Source organism: Arachis ipaensis, chromosome B2, assembly GCF_059453495.1.
Source record: "Arachis ipaensis isolate K30076 ecotype BB chromosome B2, ASM5945349v1, whole genome shotgun sequence".
Taxonomy (NCBI): Eukaryota; Viridiplantae; Streptophyta; class Magnoliopsida; order Fabales; family Fabaceae; genus Arachis; species Arachis ipaensis.
In genome coordinates, this window is record NC_142437.1 from 103,335,572 (window position 1) to 103,354,412 (window position 18,841).

The 18,841-nt window shown below is 35.1% G+C and overlaps 2 protein-coding genes across 2 annotated transcripts; one reads left to right on the forward strand and one right to left on the reverse strand.

Moving 5' to 3' along the window:
• Positions 1-1,134: 1,134 nt before the first annotated feature.
• LOC107625612 (Tetratricopeptide repeat (TPR)-like superfamily protein) lies at positions 1,135-5,363 on the reverse strand. The gene is made up of 2 exons (XM_016328297.3): positions 5,011-5,363; positions 1,135-2,987 (listed from the first exon to the last, which is right to left on the reverse strand). The coding sequence occupies exon 2, from the start codon at positions 2,974-2,976 to the stop codon at positions 1,168-1,170; it is 1,809 nt and encodes a 602-aa protein (XP_016183783.1). The 5' UTR covers positions 2,977-2,987; positions 5,011-5,363; the 3' UTR covers positions 1,135-1,167.
• A 9,779-nt stretch (positions 5,364-15,142) lies between these two features.
• On the forward strand, positions 15,143-15,682 carry LOC148575067 (uncharacterized). Its single transcript, XM_088506034.1, has one exon. It carries the CDS (start codon positions 15,143-15,145, stop codon positions 15,680-15,682), a length of 540 nt encoding a protein of 179 aa, XP_088362160.1.
• The last annotated feature ends 3,159 nt before the right edge of the window (positions 15,683-18,841 follow it).

Consider the following 18,841-nt stretch of genomic DNA (forward strand, 5'->3'; position numbering starts at 1 on the left):
AAAAGAAAAGAAGAAAAGGAAACCTTCAATGTGAACCCAAATCAACAAACAAAACCATAGCTAGTAACCTGAAAATTTGGGATCAATTAAATCCAACAAACCAGTTAAATTTCAACAGGGGAAGAAGAATTATTAAAAACTTCATCCAATGACCAAGCTCTAGACCCATCCATGAAAAAATTGAAGAAATAAAAACAATTCAACAAAATAACTAATGAAACAGTAAATAAGATCTTAGGTAGCATTTGGAAGAGAGACAAAGATTCAGAGACAGAGATTGAAATAAGTCTCAGAATTGTGTTTGGTGTAAAGTGGGAGACAGAGACTGAAATAAGAATGAAGCTCTAATTTAATTTGCACAAAAAATAAAGTTGGAATTAATTAATTGAAATAGGGATATTTTAGGTATAAAATGTTATTAAAGTTTTAGTCTTCGTCTCCAAAAATTTCAGTCCCCTATGTTCCTACTTTTTAGGAGTACTGAAATATTGAAATTTTGGGAGACAGAAACTGAAATTTTAGTACCCGTCTCTAAGCCAACAAACATGATACTAAGTTCCAGTCTCTCAGTCTCCGTCCCAATACCTCAAAACAAACGCTACCTTAATAATCAATCTACCATGAAACTCATGAGGAAATTACACAGGAAACCGATCACAAATACTAGAAGCATAATGCCTACAATTTCTAGGATACATGAGAAATCCTAAAACAATCTAATGCCTACTAACCTCCGAAATTTAATTTGATCTTCACCGCCGCCATCATCAGCTCAGAGAATCAGAGGGAAGAGAGAAATCCAACTTGCAAAGCTAAACCCATCTTCTAGTGAATCCCACAAATCACTCCCAGAAATCTGTCCACCAGTACCTTCTTTAACCCTAACCAAATAGCATCAGAGAGCTACAGCAGAGGGAGGCGGCAAAGAGCAGGTGAGACACAGAATGAAGAAAGAGATAGGAGAAGAGGCATTTTGAATTTTTTAATCTTGTTAACCATGAGCGACACCTGGCTGAATAACCCACAACAAATATACAAGTAAGAGATATATAGGTGGCCACTTAATGCTATACAATAATCAATTTGTCATCAAGTCAAAATATGAAGATGGTTTGTGTAGACATCACACAGCAGTTGCAATCAACTGAAAATAAGACGAATTTATTATCATATTGCCATCTGTTGTATCTTATTCATTGTATTTCTTGACATCAGACCTAAATCCACTACATGATCCCAGAATATCTGTAACACTTTGCTTTCACTATTATCATCAGCACCCCTAATACATCTATAGAGTTTGATTGTTATCATCAACCTCTTCCTAGCCATCTCAACTAACACATTTGATGCAGCATTTGTATTCCCTGCTTTCCAGTAAGCATAGGCGATACTAGTGTAAATAACGCTATCAGCTGATATACCCTTTCCTTCCATATGATTCAATAACTTCTCAGCACATGCAATCTTTTCTAGTTTGCATAACCTTCTAATCAGTGCCCTATATACTGAAACATCAAGGCAAAGGCCTCTTCTTAAAAACTCATCTGGCAGTGCTAGAACTGCATCCATGTTGTTCTTCTTGCAAAGTCCATCCACAATCCATGAGTATGTAGAGTAATTTGGTGAAATTCCAGCATCAAGCATGCCAAAAAGATGCTCCTTCGCACTTTCCAGTTCATTTACCCTGCAGAACCCGTGTATCAGTGCCTTGTATGTAAATGGATCAGGCTTCAGCCCAGCTTCCAACATCTTATTCTTGAACTTCAGAGCAGATTTCAAATCTCCTATCTTGCAGTAAGCATTAATCAACGTGTTACATGTGATATTATCAGCTTGGAGTTTCCTTTCGCTCATCTCAGTCAACAATTTGTTTGCGTCCCTTATCTTGCCATCCTGACATAGCTTGCGCAGAATCGAGTTATAAGTGACAACTCCAGGGTCCAACCCCTCAGCCTGCATCAACTTGTGCAACTTCAAAGCTTGCTCGAGCTCATTCACCTTAGAATACCCATCAATCAATGTAGTATAAGTCACTTGATTCGGAGTCACATTGTTCTTCATCTCACTAAACATCCTCATAGCTTCCCTCATCCTACCTTCTTTACAAAAACCATGGATAAGAGAATTGTAACTAACAATGTCAAGACCTATCCCTTCTCTTTCCATTCTATCAAGTACTGTTAAAGCCTCATAGTGCATACCCTTCTTGCAATACAACGAAATCAAAGTATTGTAAGTGAAGATATCAGGAACTACACCCTTTTCCTCCATCTCGTTCAACAACTTCTCTGCACGCTCTACGTCATGTGACCTTGAACAAGCATGAATCAAGCAATTGTAGATATAAACATTACTGAAAACCCCTACTTGAACCATTCCCTTGTGAACCTTCCACACCAAGTTAACAACCCCATCTTTAACCAAAGAATTCAACAGCACAGTGCAGGCATGCAAGTGTGGCTTAAGCCCAGAAACCCTCATATACTCAAAAACCTGAACAGCATCCTGCAGGGCTGGTTTCGACCTTGCATAAATTATCACAAGCCAGCTCAGCACTTGTGAATTTACCTCCCTGTCCTCATGGGACCTGATGAGAGACATCAAAACCGAAGGCGAGGAGAGGAAATCCCTCTGGGAAATTTTCTCGAGCAAGTGTTGTGCATCTCTGAAGTGCTTGTGCTTGGCAAGAATGTGAACCATGGCCCACGAGCAGTGCAAGGAGTGGGTATAGTTTGGGGTTGACTGGGCCCACTTGAAGAAAGGGAAGGAATGTGTGGGCCCATAACCATGGAGTGAGAGCTGCAGGAGGACGTTATGAACGGGCGTAGGAGTGAGAGCTGAACAAGAAGTGCCATTCTTCGACTTCAAGAGAGTGCGCCAGTGACCCTTCACAACTACCGCGCACATGCTGCGAATTAAGAATTGGCTGTGACTCCCAGCGGAAACCATATCCCTCATTGATTTGATTTCCATCCATCATCACACTACAAGAAAAAGCAATATTTGTATCAAAAAAAGTTGTTACAATAATTGTTAATTTCGTTAATAAATAATTTTAAACAAAAGCAGAATTGTTACAGAATTGTTGCGGTAAATCCCATTTCAAAAAGTTTTTGCAACAAAAACCGAAATTTTGCAAAACAAAGTAATATTTTGTAATAATTTTTTAATACAAAAGTTAAAATTTATTACAAAATTGGTAACAATTTTTGACATGTAGAACTTTTTTGTAACAATTTAAACTTTCGTGTCATAATATTCTGGTACAAAATATTTCTTGTTTTTGTAACATTTTTATTCTTTTTGTTACAAAAACAGAAAATTCATTTTGCAACACTTTTTTAAATAATTAATATATCAAATGATTTCCTTAACAAGCTAAGTCAATATTTATATAATAATATAAATAATTAAAACATCTCTTACATGTAATTGGGATTTTACAACAAAATAGAATTACAGTTTTACAGATTCAACTAAATATAAAGTTTTTCCTAACATAAACTAGTGTCATAAGGTTATAAATCCATGACTCTTCTAGCATGATATAGTCAATATAAGGTCTAGCATATGTCAACAATTTTGCACCCCTACAAATGTGAAGAATGAAAACAAAAATAATTAGAAACAACATATATAAAGTTTAGCTTCCTTAATAGAATTTCCACAACAAAAGTGTTTAGTCAATATAAAGTTCAGCTTCCATAAGAAACCAACTATATGATGTTTAGTCTTTCTTAATTCACCACCTTAACTCTTAAACATCTTTTATGTTTAATTAGAACCCTAGAAGTTAAAATTAACTAATCCATTTAAAAATCTATTCTCAAACTTTAGAACCACTCAAGAATACATATCAAGTATTGACAACATAAACTCGAGCTAATTAATCACAGTTCAACCACAACTTAGTGTTCAATTTCATTAAATTTGCGTAACTATCAATCATCAAACAACCACAACAAAACATAAATGATCTACCAAAATTCTCATAACAAATATACTCAAATTCTCCAATTCCAATCACTTTAGTCTAACACCATTGATGTTCTCTTTCTAGCTCCACACTTAGTCTAACAAATTCTAGTGGTGTTGAAGTCTCATCTGAAAGACACAACATCATTGCTGGCTAAGGTAAAACTTGCAGTCTTTTATATGCCCTCAAGACCAGAACAACATTGCTTGACCATTTGAAAAACTAGTGCCATACAAAAGATATTCTAAAATCTCTTCAAAAAACTAGGTTTGTAATCAGCTCTTAGCAAATGAATATCATTAGCAATTATTTATTTTTCTTAATTTAAAAGCCACTCATTTGAATTGCACATATGATAAACATAATGGACCGAGTTCCTCAGGTAAGCAATAATTATAAAATGAAGCCATTGCAAGAGCAAAAATTTAAAATGTCATAGGCAAGCATCAAAAGAATGCAAACACGGTCAACTATGATCTCAAAGAAAACATACCCAGTTAAAGAAACAGAACCAAAAACACTTATCAAAGTAAGAGTTCAGAGCAAAGAGTATTAAGATTGAAAGGTCAAATGAATTTGATTCAGCAGTGTTAGTTGCGTATAAAGTATAAACCCCGCCCTGTTTTAAAAAATAAAAAATAAAACAAAATAGGAATCGAAAAACCAGGAGCTCATCAATGGCAGAATAAGGGTACTCACATTGTTACATATTACGAAACAAAAACTTCAAATAATTAACAATCAAACTAAACCTAACTGCCTAAACAGCCAAAAGTGTCAAATGATGTCAAAAATACTAGTAAAATTACAGCCAAATCAGTGTAAAAAAAAAGACCTATCAAACTAACCCTAAGTAGCCAACTCTCAGTCTCAAATATCCAAATAAATTTAAAGAAAATATACCACCTAAATCTAAAATCACAGTATTATTATCAAAGAAAGAAAAATAAAACTGCAGGTAAAGTATCAAAGAATCAAACAAAGCCTGAATAAACCTAAGCAGTCAAACGGAGGTAAGGAAAACAGCCTACCTTCAGGCTGCAGATGGACAGCGATTCAGCGACGACGGTAATGGGGTCGTCGGTCGTCGCCCTCCCCGCCCTCTGTTTCTCCTTCGATTCTTCTCCTTCCTTCGTCACTCTCTGTTTCTCTCTCTCTCTCTCTCTCTCTGCGATTTTCTCTCTCTCCTCCCAGACTAATCGGCGGTCCAGCAGTGGTGGAGACCCTTTGTCGGCAACCACTTCCCCTTCTCCCGTTCCTCTTCTTCCTTCCCTCAGTCTCTGTTCTTTGTTTCCCGTCTTCTTTCTTTTCTTTCTTCGCGTGTTTGAGTGAAGTGAGGTGTGTGTGACGCAGAAGAATTAGGGTTAGCGTCAGCAGAATGGTAAACGGCAATTTAAGAATTTCAATCAAATTAAGGGTTTGTTTAAGTGAAATTTAAGAGTTAAATCTCAGAGTCATCCGTGAACTTGTACTTAGTCTTAAAGTCATCCCTAAACTTGCATTGGCTCTAATATTGTTTTCGAATTTAACAACGGTACGGTCGTCCCTAAAGCATTTTTTGAGAAATATTCTCAAACAGCGTGATGACGTGTATGGAGAGGCGCCATGTTAGATATCTGACATGGCTGTTATCATTTTTTAACTCAATTTAGTCCCTAAATTATTTTATAACCTTAATCTCCAATTTATTATCAGAAATCACTCTGTTTCTTCTTTTCTGCTCTCCTTCGTCTTCTCTGCCATTGTTGAGCTGCCATTGTTGAACATGATTTGAGTGGGTTATGATGGGTGGAGGCAGCAAATTGAGGTTATGATGAAGGCCCGAATGTTGGAGGTTATGATGCTCATGATGAATCATGATGAGTCAGATGGGAAAAATTTTTGGCATTTCGAAGAAATGAAGACACCCCTAACTCAGAGGATGACGACGCATTTTCTGTTTTTAGAGAAGAAACAAGATTCGGGATACTCCGATTAGAGGTAGGGATGAAATTCAACACGGAGATGAATTTTAAGGAGGCTATGAGGGAGTATTGCATTCAGGAAGGTAGAAGAGTTAGATTCAAGAAAAATGATAATGTACGATGCAGGGCTTTATGTAGGGGTGAGGAATGTCCATGGGTTATCTATGTCTCTAAGGATAGTAAGAGTGTTTGCTGGCAAGTTAAAGCCTTCAATGATGATCATACCTGCTCAAGAGAGACAAAAAATAAATTAGCTAACAGATGGTAGTTAGCAAACAAGTTGGTGAAGAAGATTAGGAAATTTCCAAATCTGAAGCGCGCTCTGAAACTTTAACATACTTCAAAAGCAAATGTAACTTGGACTTGAACAAGTCTTCCCTGACAAGAGCACTTGGAGATGCAAGGCACATTGTGTCTGGTGATGCTGCTGCACAATATGGGATGGTGAGAGACTATGGTGAGACTCTCCTGAAGTGCAACCCTGGTTCTACTATGCGCATCACAACAATTTCTCATCCCAACCCCACAGAAGAGCCCACTTTTGACAAGATGTATATTTGTCTGGATGGGTGCAAGAATGGGTTTAGGGCGGGATGTAGACCTCTAATGGGCTTGATGGAGCATTCCTGAAAATCAGATTTGGTGGACAAATCTTGGCAGCCATTTACGTCATTGCATATGCCATTGTACCAGTGGAGAACACGAATAATTGGAGGTGGTTTCTTGAGCTGCTGCATGAGGATCTAAGGAGCTACACTCAAAATGGGTGATGTTTCATTTTGGACATACAAAAGGTAACGATGTCTTTGCTACACCCAAAGTGGAGATGAATTTGCTGTCACTTATACATGTGTAGGGATTAATTTGATGTCACTTATGTATGTGTAGGGATTATTTTGATGTCACTTATGTAAGGTGGGGGACCATTTTGAATTCCGATATTGTAAGTTATTAATTTCAATGGTTTTGTGCAGGGGCTAATCACAGCTGTGCAGGAGGTCTTTTCTGATGTCCACCACAGATTTTGTGTATGGCACTTGCGGAAAAACTTCAATAAGCAGTGGAAAGACAATGAACTTAGAGGATTACTATGGGAGTATGTAAGATCTACTACTCAAGAGGGATTCATTGAGGAGATGATGAAAATCCAGAGAGCTAAAAAGGAAGCATGAGAGTACCTTTCTAAATAACGAAAAGATGCATGGAGTCGGGCCTTCTTCCCCTCCCAACCAAAATGTGACAACATATGTAACAATGCTTGCGAAATATTCAATGCCAGAATCAAGGAAGCAAGGGCCAAACCAATTATCACACCACCAGGTACTTTAACTATTACTCCACACATCATGACCCACTCAAATCACGTTCAACAATGGCAGCTCAACAATGGCAGAGAAGACGAAGGAGAGTAGAGAAGAAGAAACAAAGTGGTTTCTGATAATAAATTGGGGATTAAGGTTATAAAATAATTTAGGGACTAAATTGAGTTAAAAAATAATAACAACCACGTCAGATATCCAATGTGGCGCCCCTCCATACACATCATCACGCGTTTGGAAATATTCTCCGGAAAATGCTTCAGGGACGACCGTGAGTCACCGTTGTTAATTTCGGGGACAATATTGGGGCCAATGCAAGTTTAGGGACAACTTTAAAACTCGAGTGCAAGTTCAGGGACCACTCTGAGATTTAACTCGAAATTTAAATTAAGATTTTTTTAAAAGTTAAAAATTATTTTATATTTAAATATCTCATATAAATTTTTTTTTATCTTTTAGTTATGTTTACAACAGCAGCATATTAGTATTAGACTTAGTTGGCAAATGATTAGATGGTCCCAAAATGTTTAGACCATCAAATGGTTTCATAATAAAATATATTTTTTGAGTTTTTTAATAATTGCTAAATAGTCATTTTCTAATTTTAATTACAAATTAATCCTATATATGTTATTTAATTATAAAAATTATTTTTTATTTTATAAATTATTATTTTATCATTCATATATTATGTTTATTAACAATCAAAAACAAAAACAATAATGAATTAGATCTTTCATTGATTGTAATAACTTTTTGGCAATCCCAGTCGATTAAAATTTTATCTTTGATCCGTTACATTCGTCGAGGGCTGTGAAATCGTGTTTCTTAGAAAATCAATCAATTGGATTAACAAAACAATCGATTGAATTTCAGTTTCCCATAACTCAATCGATTGGACTTCAGGTTATCACAAAACAATCGATTGAAAATTGCAAGACAGTATGGTTTTCGCAAAAATCAATCGATTGGTCATTAGGTCATATAACTAGGGGTGTCCGCGGATCGGATCGGATCGGATATGGCTAAAATTTCGATCCGATCCGCACTAAAATCATCGGATCGGATCGGATCCAATATCCGCAGTTTTTAAGGTTGGATCCGATCCGATCCGATCCGCACATTTGCGGATCGGATCGGATCGGATATCGGATATATCCGCAAAGCACAAAAATATTTTTAAAAGCTTATTTTTATTAAAAAAATATCAATAAAATTTATTTTTTCTATTCTTTTAAATATGTTTATTCTTAAAATAATATTAAACATACTTTTTTTGAATAATAAATTAAAATAATTTAACATATATGATAATTATTAGTTAAAATAAAACATAAAAAGAATATTTTACTTATTTTTTTCTTTATTTTTGCGGATAGGCGGATATGCGGATCGGATATGCAGATACCAACACAAAATCCGCAATCTAATCCGATTAATGTGTGGATCCGATCCGATCCGATCCGATCCGAAAGCCTTGCGGATCGGATCCATATCCGCAATTTTCGGATCGGATTCGGATAAACACCGCGGATATGCGGATCGGATCCGATCCATGGACACCACCTACATATAACCCAATCGATTGAACGATGACTAGAATGTGGGTTTTTTTATAATTCAATCAATTGTTTATATTACCCAATCGATTGAAGGCTTCAAAGCAACTTGAGGTCTCACAATTCAATCGATTGAAATCACCAAAATAATATGGATTTGCCCAATTCAATCGATTGGTTATTGAATTGTGCACTACGTCGTTCTCAATTTTCTTATCGTTTTTTATAAATTATTATCTTATTATTCATCTATCTTATCTTTAAAATTCTATCTTCAATTTTTAAGTTTTTATTTTGATTTAGATACTCTAATCTTATATTTCCTTTAATATTAAGATTATAAATTGGTGAATAATCTATCACCAATTATTCAATCCCACCATTGGAATTGTGTATCAATCTCTTTGATTATAAAAAATTTCATTATTTTTCTTTCGGATATCCATCTACTTAATATCCAATTTTTCTTCATTTTTTATCCGTCTATTTAATATCCAATATTTGTTCATCATTAATTGATAATCACAGTTGCAACAATCAGCAAAGGTCCAATCAATTTTTTCATTGTAGTGTTCAGAAAATAATCTACCGTTTTTATTACAAAATTGAGGTCAGTGAATAGAATCTCTAATTTTACAATTCTTTGTTTCGATACTTTATTCGTGAAATTGATTGTGTATTGAAAAAATATTTTTTTTATCTTTTAATAATTCACAGACATTGAGAAATAGTAAAAAGTAAATAAATTTTATTATTTTTTATTATTAATTAGCTAGCAATCAGGGACGGACCTAGAGGGGGCGAGTAGTGGCCTCGACCCCCCAAAATTTTAAGAAACTATACTTATATATAAGATATGTGTTTAAAAAATAAAAAAAAAAATATTATGTAATTTAATAGTTTTATATGTATTATTTTTCACTATGTAATGGATTTATGTCTTAATTGTTTAATTCACTAATATTTTTTACTTAACTAATTTAATATCATACCCTCAAGTAGGGGTGTAATCGGCTCGGTTCAGTTCAGTTTTGGACCGAAAACCAACCGAACCGATCTGATCGGTTCTACAAAGAGGCCAACCATTCGGTTGACTACTGTTTGAGCAATCGAACCGAACCGAACCGAACCAACAGCGGTTTGGTTCGGTCAGTTTTTTTGGTTTTTTTACACCTAATTATCAGAATTTAAAATGCCATAAAATGAAATTTAAAACCTTCAATAAACTAGAATAACAAGAGTATATCACATCCAAATCCAATACAAATTCAACTTAATTAAACATAAAACAAAGACAATTAAAAATTTCTAGCAAAACAACAAAAATAAACACAGTTTAAACTGAAACATTCACTTTAAAACAAATAAAAACCAAACAGCCACCATGTTTAATCTGAATCCACACCAGACTCATCCTCATCTTCTCCGGTTGGTACAATTTCTACAAAAATAAAACAAGAAAATCAATATAGATTATAAATATAATATAGATTTGTTCATTAATAAAGAAAATAAATTTGGTTGATAATAATACTGAAGTCAAAGTAAGCATGTTCATTAATAAACAAAGATGAAACTAGACTTCTATGAAAAAGGTGCAGACAACCTCTATATAAAATAAACCAATACCTTCCACCAGAACAAGAATTTTCTATCCTAATTCCTGTCCAAGCATACAGTAAACACTGATATATTGAACATTGAATGGCCATCAGTTTGAATTATCATATGCATTTGGTGCAAAGCTTGTAAAGTAAGGCAAAACCAATTTGATTAATGGCTGTTGATGTTTGTACATAATTAGATTTAATTGGCTTAGTACATGTGCATATTAAATTTCATGGTGTTTTATAGCTTAATTGTCCATATCCTTTCTCTGTGATTGGCTGCTGTTGACTTGTAAAGTTGAAATTCTTTTTATGGGATCCCTAGGAAGTTCAAAGTAGTAAAAAAATGCCCTAACCAGGGGATTGGAAGTATTTTTTATTAAAAAAAATTGAGGATTCGAAGTAATATTTGTGTTGTTCAGCAAGGAGTTACTGTTACATAAATTTTTCTAAGGCTTCAGCAATGATCAGTATCACAAGAACAAGAAAGAGCAATCAAAGAGACTCATTAGTAGTTAACAAAAACAACACAGCAACATTAACTAAAAAACAAAAGTTGCAAAGTTTTTCTCATATCTAACAACTCCAGAACTTCATTTTTTCTGTTCATTAACTCTGTATATTTTTAAATAAGTCTTCCAATTCACTTAACATACAATCAAAAACTCACATAACAGTACAAATATCACTAAAAATCCCACTAAATCAAGTACCAATATCACTGAAAATATTGCAGACTAGGATTTTGTTGACAATATATACATTAATTACTTAATTACTGTAAAAAAATTATAACCAAGCACAAAATCTAACCTCCGACGAAGACATCCTTTTGTTGCGTTTTGGGTTTTTGCAGGAGAGGGACTGGTTGTTCGGCGGCTCGGCCACTGGAGTCTTGCTCGGTGACTGGATTGCTGCTCGGCGACGGACTGTTGCTCGGCGAATCGTTTGCTGCTCGGCAATGGACTGGTTGGACGTTGGAGTGCTGCTCGGCTTTGGCTTTGTTGCGGCGGCGACCCTGCGACGGCGACCCTGCGACGGCGACCCTTCGACGGCGATGAATGAACGACTTCGAGGCTTCGAGCGACGACTGGCGAGTTCTCTGTCTCCCTCAGCCTCTCCTTCTCTCAAGCATGGAGGTCGGAGGTGGAACCTTCGAAGAATGGGGGAGAGAAGTGTGGGTGACTGGCAGACTGGGTACTAGGTAGTGGGTATAGGGTTCGCGGCGTAAAAGGGGAAGAAGAAAGCTAGGTTATGTGGCTGAGTTGCCCTTTTGTACCTAGGTTAAAGGGCAACTTAGTAAAATCACACTCCACTGAACCCTCATTCTTCGGTTCAGTCCGGTTCGGTTTGGTTTTAGCAAAGGCAACCGAAAACCGAACCGAATCGAACCGATCGGTTTAATTCGAAAAAAACAAAAAAAACCAGTTTTTTCGGTTTTTCAATCGGTTGTTGTAGAATTCGGTTCGATTCTGCGATAATTTTCGGTCCGGTTCGGTAACTTACACCCCTACCCTCAAGTCTTTGTACCTTTCAAATTAGTTTTTATATAATAATCTCTATATTTATTTTTTAAAAAATAATTTATTTTTTTATATTAATATATTTAACATTCAGATTATTATATTAATAATAACTTACATAGTTATATTTTGGTAATCACATTATGTACTTTAGATGTTATTTTCTTGTAAAAAATACTAATTTTTCTTTTAAATTTACGTTGTTAAAAGAAAAATTTTATAAAGATATCTTATATCTTGTATTCTATAAGGGTACCGTGTCTTTCAAATAATTAATAATTTATAATTTATTTTCAAATTTTTTAAAATTTTTGAAAGAATTAATTTTAATTAATAAGATATGTGATAATTTTTAACTAAACACACTATAAATTATTGGCATTTTATAATTTTATAATGTACTATTGATATTGTTATGTTTTCTTTATGTAATTATCATATTAAAAATAAAATTATGAAAAAAAATATATATATATTAATAAATCTTTTAAAAAACTAACTCTAATAACTATATGTTAATTATTTTTATAGAATAAAAAAATTATTTAAAATTTAGCCCTTCCATATTAAAATTTCTGGATCCATTCATGTTAGCAATATTAGAAGCTATTTATTTTTTGTAATGTTATAAGACGGAGTGTACTGAAATTTTTTTTTTCATTGGACATTTTTAAGATGTCAGATATATTTACGAATACTGAGATGGATGAGCAATACCAGGAGGACGATGACATTACCCAACAAGAAGAGCTAGTTTGTGACCAAGATATGATGGATGAACAAAATGAATTCGAACAAGATTTCGGAGATGAATTTACTGAGGGAGCGTATTTTTCTAAATCTGATCAGTCAAAAGATACCCTTGAAGCTGCTTATGCGGTTGACTCCGTGCAAGACATTACAACTTTGAATTTCGGTGAAAATTGTGCGGAGAAAATTGGTAAATATCACTTTTCTACTTTGCAGCTTGCATTTGATTTTTATCTGAAGTACTCAAAGTCGAAGGGCTTTAGTGCAAGGAAGAGTAAGACTTTCAAGAATAGTATTGGCGAGATTTACAAACAAAAGTTTGTATGTCATAGGCAAGGATTCAGGAAGGAGAAATATTACACAATGGAAAAAAGGATTAAAGGATTAAGCAATCAATAGTTAGTTGATTATTCTAGTCAGATGGTTCATATTGGAGTGATAAACAAACAGGAAATGTAAATGGCTATAAAATAAAATAAAGTAATAAAGAGCAAGGAAAGTAAATGACGTAAGAGTCAAGTGCAGGAAAGTAAAGTGCTGGAAAGTAAATTGCAAGGAATAACAGTACAAGAAAGTAAACAAAGGCATTGGGATTAAGAGATACTGCACTCTCAGGATCAACCATTCTCATCTCCTTTTCAATCATACAATTATTGATCTCTTGGCAAATCATAAGTAACCAAATCCCAATCTCTTGGTGATTTGATTTCTCTTAACATAAACAATTGCCAATCTCTTGATCTAATTGATCATGAGAAGAGATGAAGTTCATTTTCTGATTCAAAGGCCACACAACCCTCAAGACCTCAATTCATGGTGGTTACATCTCACATACCAACCAAGAATGTATTGATCAAGAGAATCATGAGAGAAGAGTTTCAAACTAAATTCCATGATCCTTTTCTCAAGGCTCACATGTAATTCAAGTAGATCCAATCCCCTCTCGGTAATAATTGGATATATGAAGCACAAAGACTCTCTCTAAAGCAACAATAAAAAAAAGAATTGAAGAAGAAGAAGAATGAAAATAAATCAACCCATCAAAACGCAATAGAGCTCTCTTTCCCAATGGGAAGAGTTAGTAATTCATAACAAAAATATTTACAACGTGAGAAAGAAAAAATAGAAGAGAAGAGAAGTGTGAAGAGAGGGTCCGAAGACTCCCTCCCTCGCTGCCTAATTCTGTGAAACTAAGACCTATTTATAAGCTAGCCTAAATTACAAATTGAAAATAAAATTGAAAATAAATTACAATCAAATGAAAATTAACTATTCTAGATAATTCTTGTGACCTTGATTGAGTGATATGAGTGGGCTTGCTTGCTTGAATTTGGAGTGGACTTGGGTTGAGAAATGAGTTAAAATGATGAGGCTTCCAGGAGAGCGTAGCACTCTTGGGGAGAGCGTAGCGCTCTTGCACCCACGCGTACGCGTCACCGGCCATCCAATCCCAACTTTGATTGCAGGCGCTCTTGGTGAGAACGGAGCACTCTTGGGCGCTGGGTTCTTTTGTTGTGTGCTTTTGGGCTTTAAAGATGCCTATCATTTGTGCTCCAATTTCATGCCAAATATATACTATTATATATCGTTGGAAATCTCTGAATGTCAGCTTTCCAACGCAACTGAAAGCACATCAGTTGAATATCTGTAGCTCAAGTTATGGCCCTTTGAAGAAGGTATGGTCGTGCTGTCAAGGATCGCTAGCGCTCTTGGAGAAAAGCGTAGCACTCTTAGCAAAGCGTAGCGCTCTTGGTGCTGTTTGGAGGCCAAAGTTAGCGCCAGCTTTTGGAGCCCAAACTTAGTGTTCACCCCATACTATTATATATCGTTGGAAAGCTCTGGATGTCTACTTTCCAATGCATTTAAGAGCGCATCATTCAAAGCTCTACAGCTCAAGTTATCCTCTTTGGAAGGTGAAGAGGTCAGCTGGCCTTACTACAGGTTGATACTATGTTCATATTTGCACTTTTGGGATAAGTTTTCTCCCTTAGATTTAGTGTCCACCATGTAGTGCCATATATGCTTGCAAAGCTCTAGATTCCTACTTTCCAATGCCACTAGAATCACCTAATTTGGAGCTTTGTAGCTCGAGTTATTCTTGTTGGAGTGTGAAGAAGTCAGGGTTGCAAATCCTCTTTGCTCCTCTTTGAGTTTGTTTCCAACTCTTTTGCCACCTTGTGAGTGTGCTTCTTCTATTAGTGCTTTTATTGCTTCTTTTTCTATTATTTCCTACAAAATTCTTTAAATCAAAAGATCAAAGCAATATACTACTTAAGCACTAAAACACTCAATAATTAAGCACAAAACATTAATTTATTGTATGAACAAGCATAGAAAACACAACATGATGCTCATGCATCAGTAACCATGGGAGGCCCAATTTTATGTGGACCATTGAATTTTGTCAAGAAGAAATGATCTTCATGTGTACCTGTTTAAGAATGGAGTCATTTGGGATTCCTTGCGAACATATTGTGAAAGTTCTGGTTGACAGAGACATTTGTGAGATTCCCCGGTCATTGGTATTGGATAGATGGACAAAAAAGGTAAAATCAGCTCTTAATGATGCAAGTGGGTTCACCAGGGATTCTGTTGTTATTAGTCGTCAAAGTGCCTTGATGGAATTTTCTAAACAATTGGCTACTGTTGCTACTAAAGTCCCAAAGAGATATGAAGAGACACGTGACATAATTATGGGATTGTACTCATCTTACAAGGCTGCAGACGAAGGCACTAATCAACCTCAGTCAGATGTAGCTAAAAGTAGCAATCCGTATGTATATCAAATAAATATAGGCTCAGGACAACCATCTAAGAAGAAGCGGCAATGTTGTAGTGTTTGTCAAATGAAAGGACATAAGAAGGCAACATGTCCTTGGCAAAAGGACATTGACAACAACGTTATAGAAGATGAAGCTAATGGTTCGGATGATGGCGACATGTATATCGAACCGACGGCTGATTTAGATAGTGATAATTAGCAACCCCCATAAACTTAATATTTTTGCGTAGAGAATCACTTTCATATTTGTATTTATATTTTTTTACTATATTAATGAAATTTTATATATTCTTCCAATATTCGTGCTTATGTTTTTTAGATGAAATAATTGTCAAATAAATATCGGTTAGCAAAAATCGGTCAAAAAACCGGTGTTTAACTAGTAAACCGGTAGAACCGGACGGTTTTTTAGTGGATTTCCGGTTTAAGCTGCCCCACCAATGACGTGGTTTAATGGGCTGGGAAAAAATAAAAAACCTAGATCTAATACCCTAACGGCCTAACGCAGCCCCAACCCCATTCCCACCCTCTCCTCTCTGAAACTGAAAATGGAAATTGAAAGAACAAAGTGAAGAACCCTATCCCCTAGCTCCTAGCTCCCAGCCCCCAGCCTCGCAGCCCCGCTCGTTTTCATCGCCATATTTCTCTGCTTGGTATAGGCGTGCGTGTGGAAGCACCGTCGCGTGTGGAAGCTCTGTCGTCGTCTCCTCTGTTCGAGAGCTCTCTCTTTGTGTTCACGTGTGGAGGCTCTGTCGCCGTCGCATTAAAGCTCCGTCGCCGTCGCGTGAATGCTTTGTTCGAGCTCTCCCTCTCTCTGTCTGTCCCGTTGTCTGTCTCTTGCTGCTGGTAAGTAAATGTTGTTACTTGGAATTATTGTTATGTATACTGTATTTCTCTCTTGGGTTGGGCTGGATCAAGGATTGATTTTTATGATGCTAATATTGAATATTGAATATTGTTTTGATTTATCGCATTTGGGGGTGGATATCATTTGAATCGGGATGCAAATTTTGATAACCACACTAGATATAACTTCCCTTAGAGATGCTGATAGGGTTACTGGTTTGCTTGAATGTGATGGAAGTAGGGACATAAAGATGATTTTGAATAGAGTTAAGATAGATATGATTAAGGGTGAGGACATGATGTCTGATCTTGATGTACAAGTTCTTTGGCAATGTTGCTGAGGCTTGTTTCTTGATGGTGCCATCACATGATACAGAACTGGATCATCATGCTGCACAGAAAGCCCTTGATTTCATTGTTGGATGGTGTAAATTCTTAATGAGGAAAAAAAAAAGACTCATTAGTGGATTTTACTACATGATCTTGCCATTGAGAAATTCTTATATGCTTCTTGCTCTAATCTGTTGGTTAAACATCCGATGAACTTCATGGTTAAAAAAATAAAGATGTAATATAAAATTAGGTGATGAAGAAAATGAAGACTAACATGACATATAGTTAGTGAATTAGAATAAAAGCAAGAACACAAGAAATTTTGGCATTTGAATTCACTATAAATTATATGCTGCTGTAGCTTATTTGTCATATGAATTCACTGTCACATGAGAGTTGATTCAAATAATGAAATTTCAGGTTTATGGAGCCAATAACAAAAGGAGACTACCCAAGTTCCATGCAGCTTCTGGTGGGAAATAGGTTGCCAAAGTTCTCTTCATATCAATCAGGGATTTTAAGAGGGTCCTTTGATTTTATTGGATTAAACTACTACACCTCCTCCTATTATGCTGCTGATGCACCAGAACTAAGTAAAGCCAAGCCTAGCTATCTTACAGATTCTCTAGTTACTCTTACAAGTAAGAACATGTTTGTGTACTAATGGAATAGAGTTTAATACATAATGAAGAATTATCATATCTTAGGTTAATAATACTATCCAAGAATGATGCTATTGTTGTCTCTAGCACCTATATTAATTCTAAAGAACTTGTACTTGTCATTAGCACAAGCCTCAGCCACATTGCCAAAGAACTTGTATTGTAAACATAGCAGCTTGTTATATAATTTTATTGTTTTTTGGTACTCAATGACGTTGTGACATTGGACCTTGGAAGTTACCACGCAAGTGCAAAAGGAAGCTCCACAAATGTAAACAAGTCTAAAATACGCCTTACAAAATATGAACAAGAGGGTTTAAGAAAAAAAAAATCCTTTGTGGCTTGAAAGATCATTTATTATACTTCACCAAATTAGAGTAATTTACTTGCTACTAATGAATTAAGTATGTCCATTTTAGAACCACGTTAATCTAGGAAGAATTGCTTAAAATTTTGTAACATATATACTGCATATGTCTTAGCAATATATGAACAGATTATTAATTTTCTTTGGTATATATTGCAAAGTCTTTTTTTTTCCTAGTCAAGATTCAATAGAGGTCAAATCTTGAACATATGAAAATAACAAAATAGAATGCAAAAAAATAAAAAAATGGGAATTTTTTAAATAAATTAATTATATAAAATAAAATATAATTCACAAGACATAATATATGTATGGCGTTGTTGCTGAAATAATAAATGAAAATGACATTACTTCATCATAAAAATATGAGTTTTTTAAACTAAAATATCTATATAGTGCATAGAAATAGATAAAAATTGTAAAAGCCACAAAGCAATAAATATCTATTTAAGAAGTCATTGAAAAATAACTAAAGAAGTACATCCACCAAACATAACAAATAAATACTCAATAACCAAAGTATTATAATTTATCTAGATTACTACTATTATCTTTACATCTCATGGTTTGTGTGCATATTCCAAAACTCATTGGCCGACGCTATAATTTGTGATTTCTTCTGGTTGATCCGACTCTTGAGTAAATGCACAGCAGTTATCATGCGAATATCGTGATCCTCAAGCTGCAATTTATTTATTATAAATTAGTACAAAAAATAGGGATTAAATATTAGAGAGTTGTTTTATAAATGCTCACCTTATTGTTACCATTTGGTTTAAACTCAAAAGTCATATCCATCCACTTCATTACCCAAGTTGCAGAGTTCCAGCTTGAACTACATTGAGGTATATCTTCTGACCTTTTAATTTTGTAGTCATGAAATTGTTTATTATACTCTTGAATACCATCATCCTTGTAAAAGTTCGACATGATGACTTGCTCCAGTACGTTTGCCTGATTTCAATTAACTAGTTAAATAATAAAAACAAAATATCAGCAAATAAGCTTATAAAAATTTTTTCTTGGCCTTACTAGTGTCTTGATAACACGTTCACGATAGTGAATTCTGTCATCATTAAAATGGGTGTCCAAGTGATAGATTGTGCGATCGTCAATCAAGATTACCATTAGATATCAGTGGTCACCCTCT

What these genes read in the sequence shown, in the direction of transcription:
- LOC107625612 (XM_016328297.3), bottom strand. Translation starts at nt 2,976, where the DNA reads ATGGAAATCAAATCAATGAGGGATATGGTTTCCGCTGGGAGTCACAGC.
- LOC148575067 (XM_088506034.1), top strand. Translation starts at nt 15,143, where the DNA reads ATGGAGTCATTTGGGATTCCTTGCGAACATATTGTGAAAGTTCTGGTT.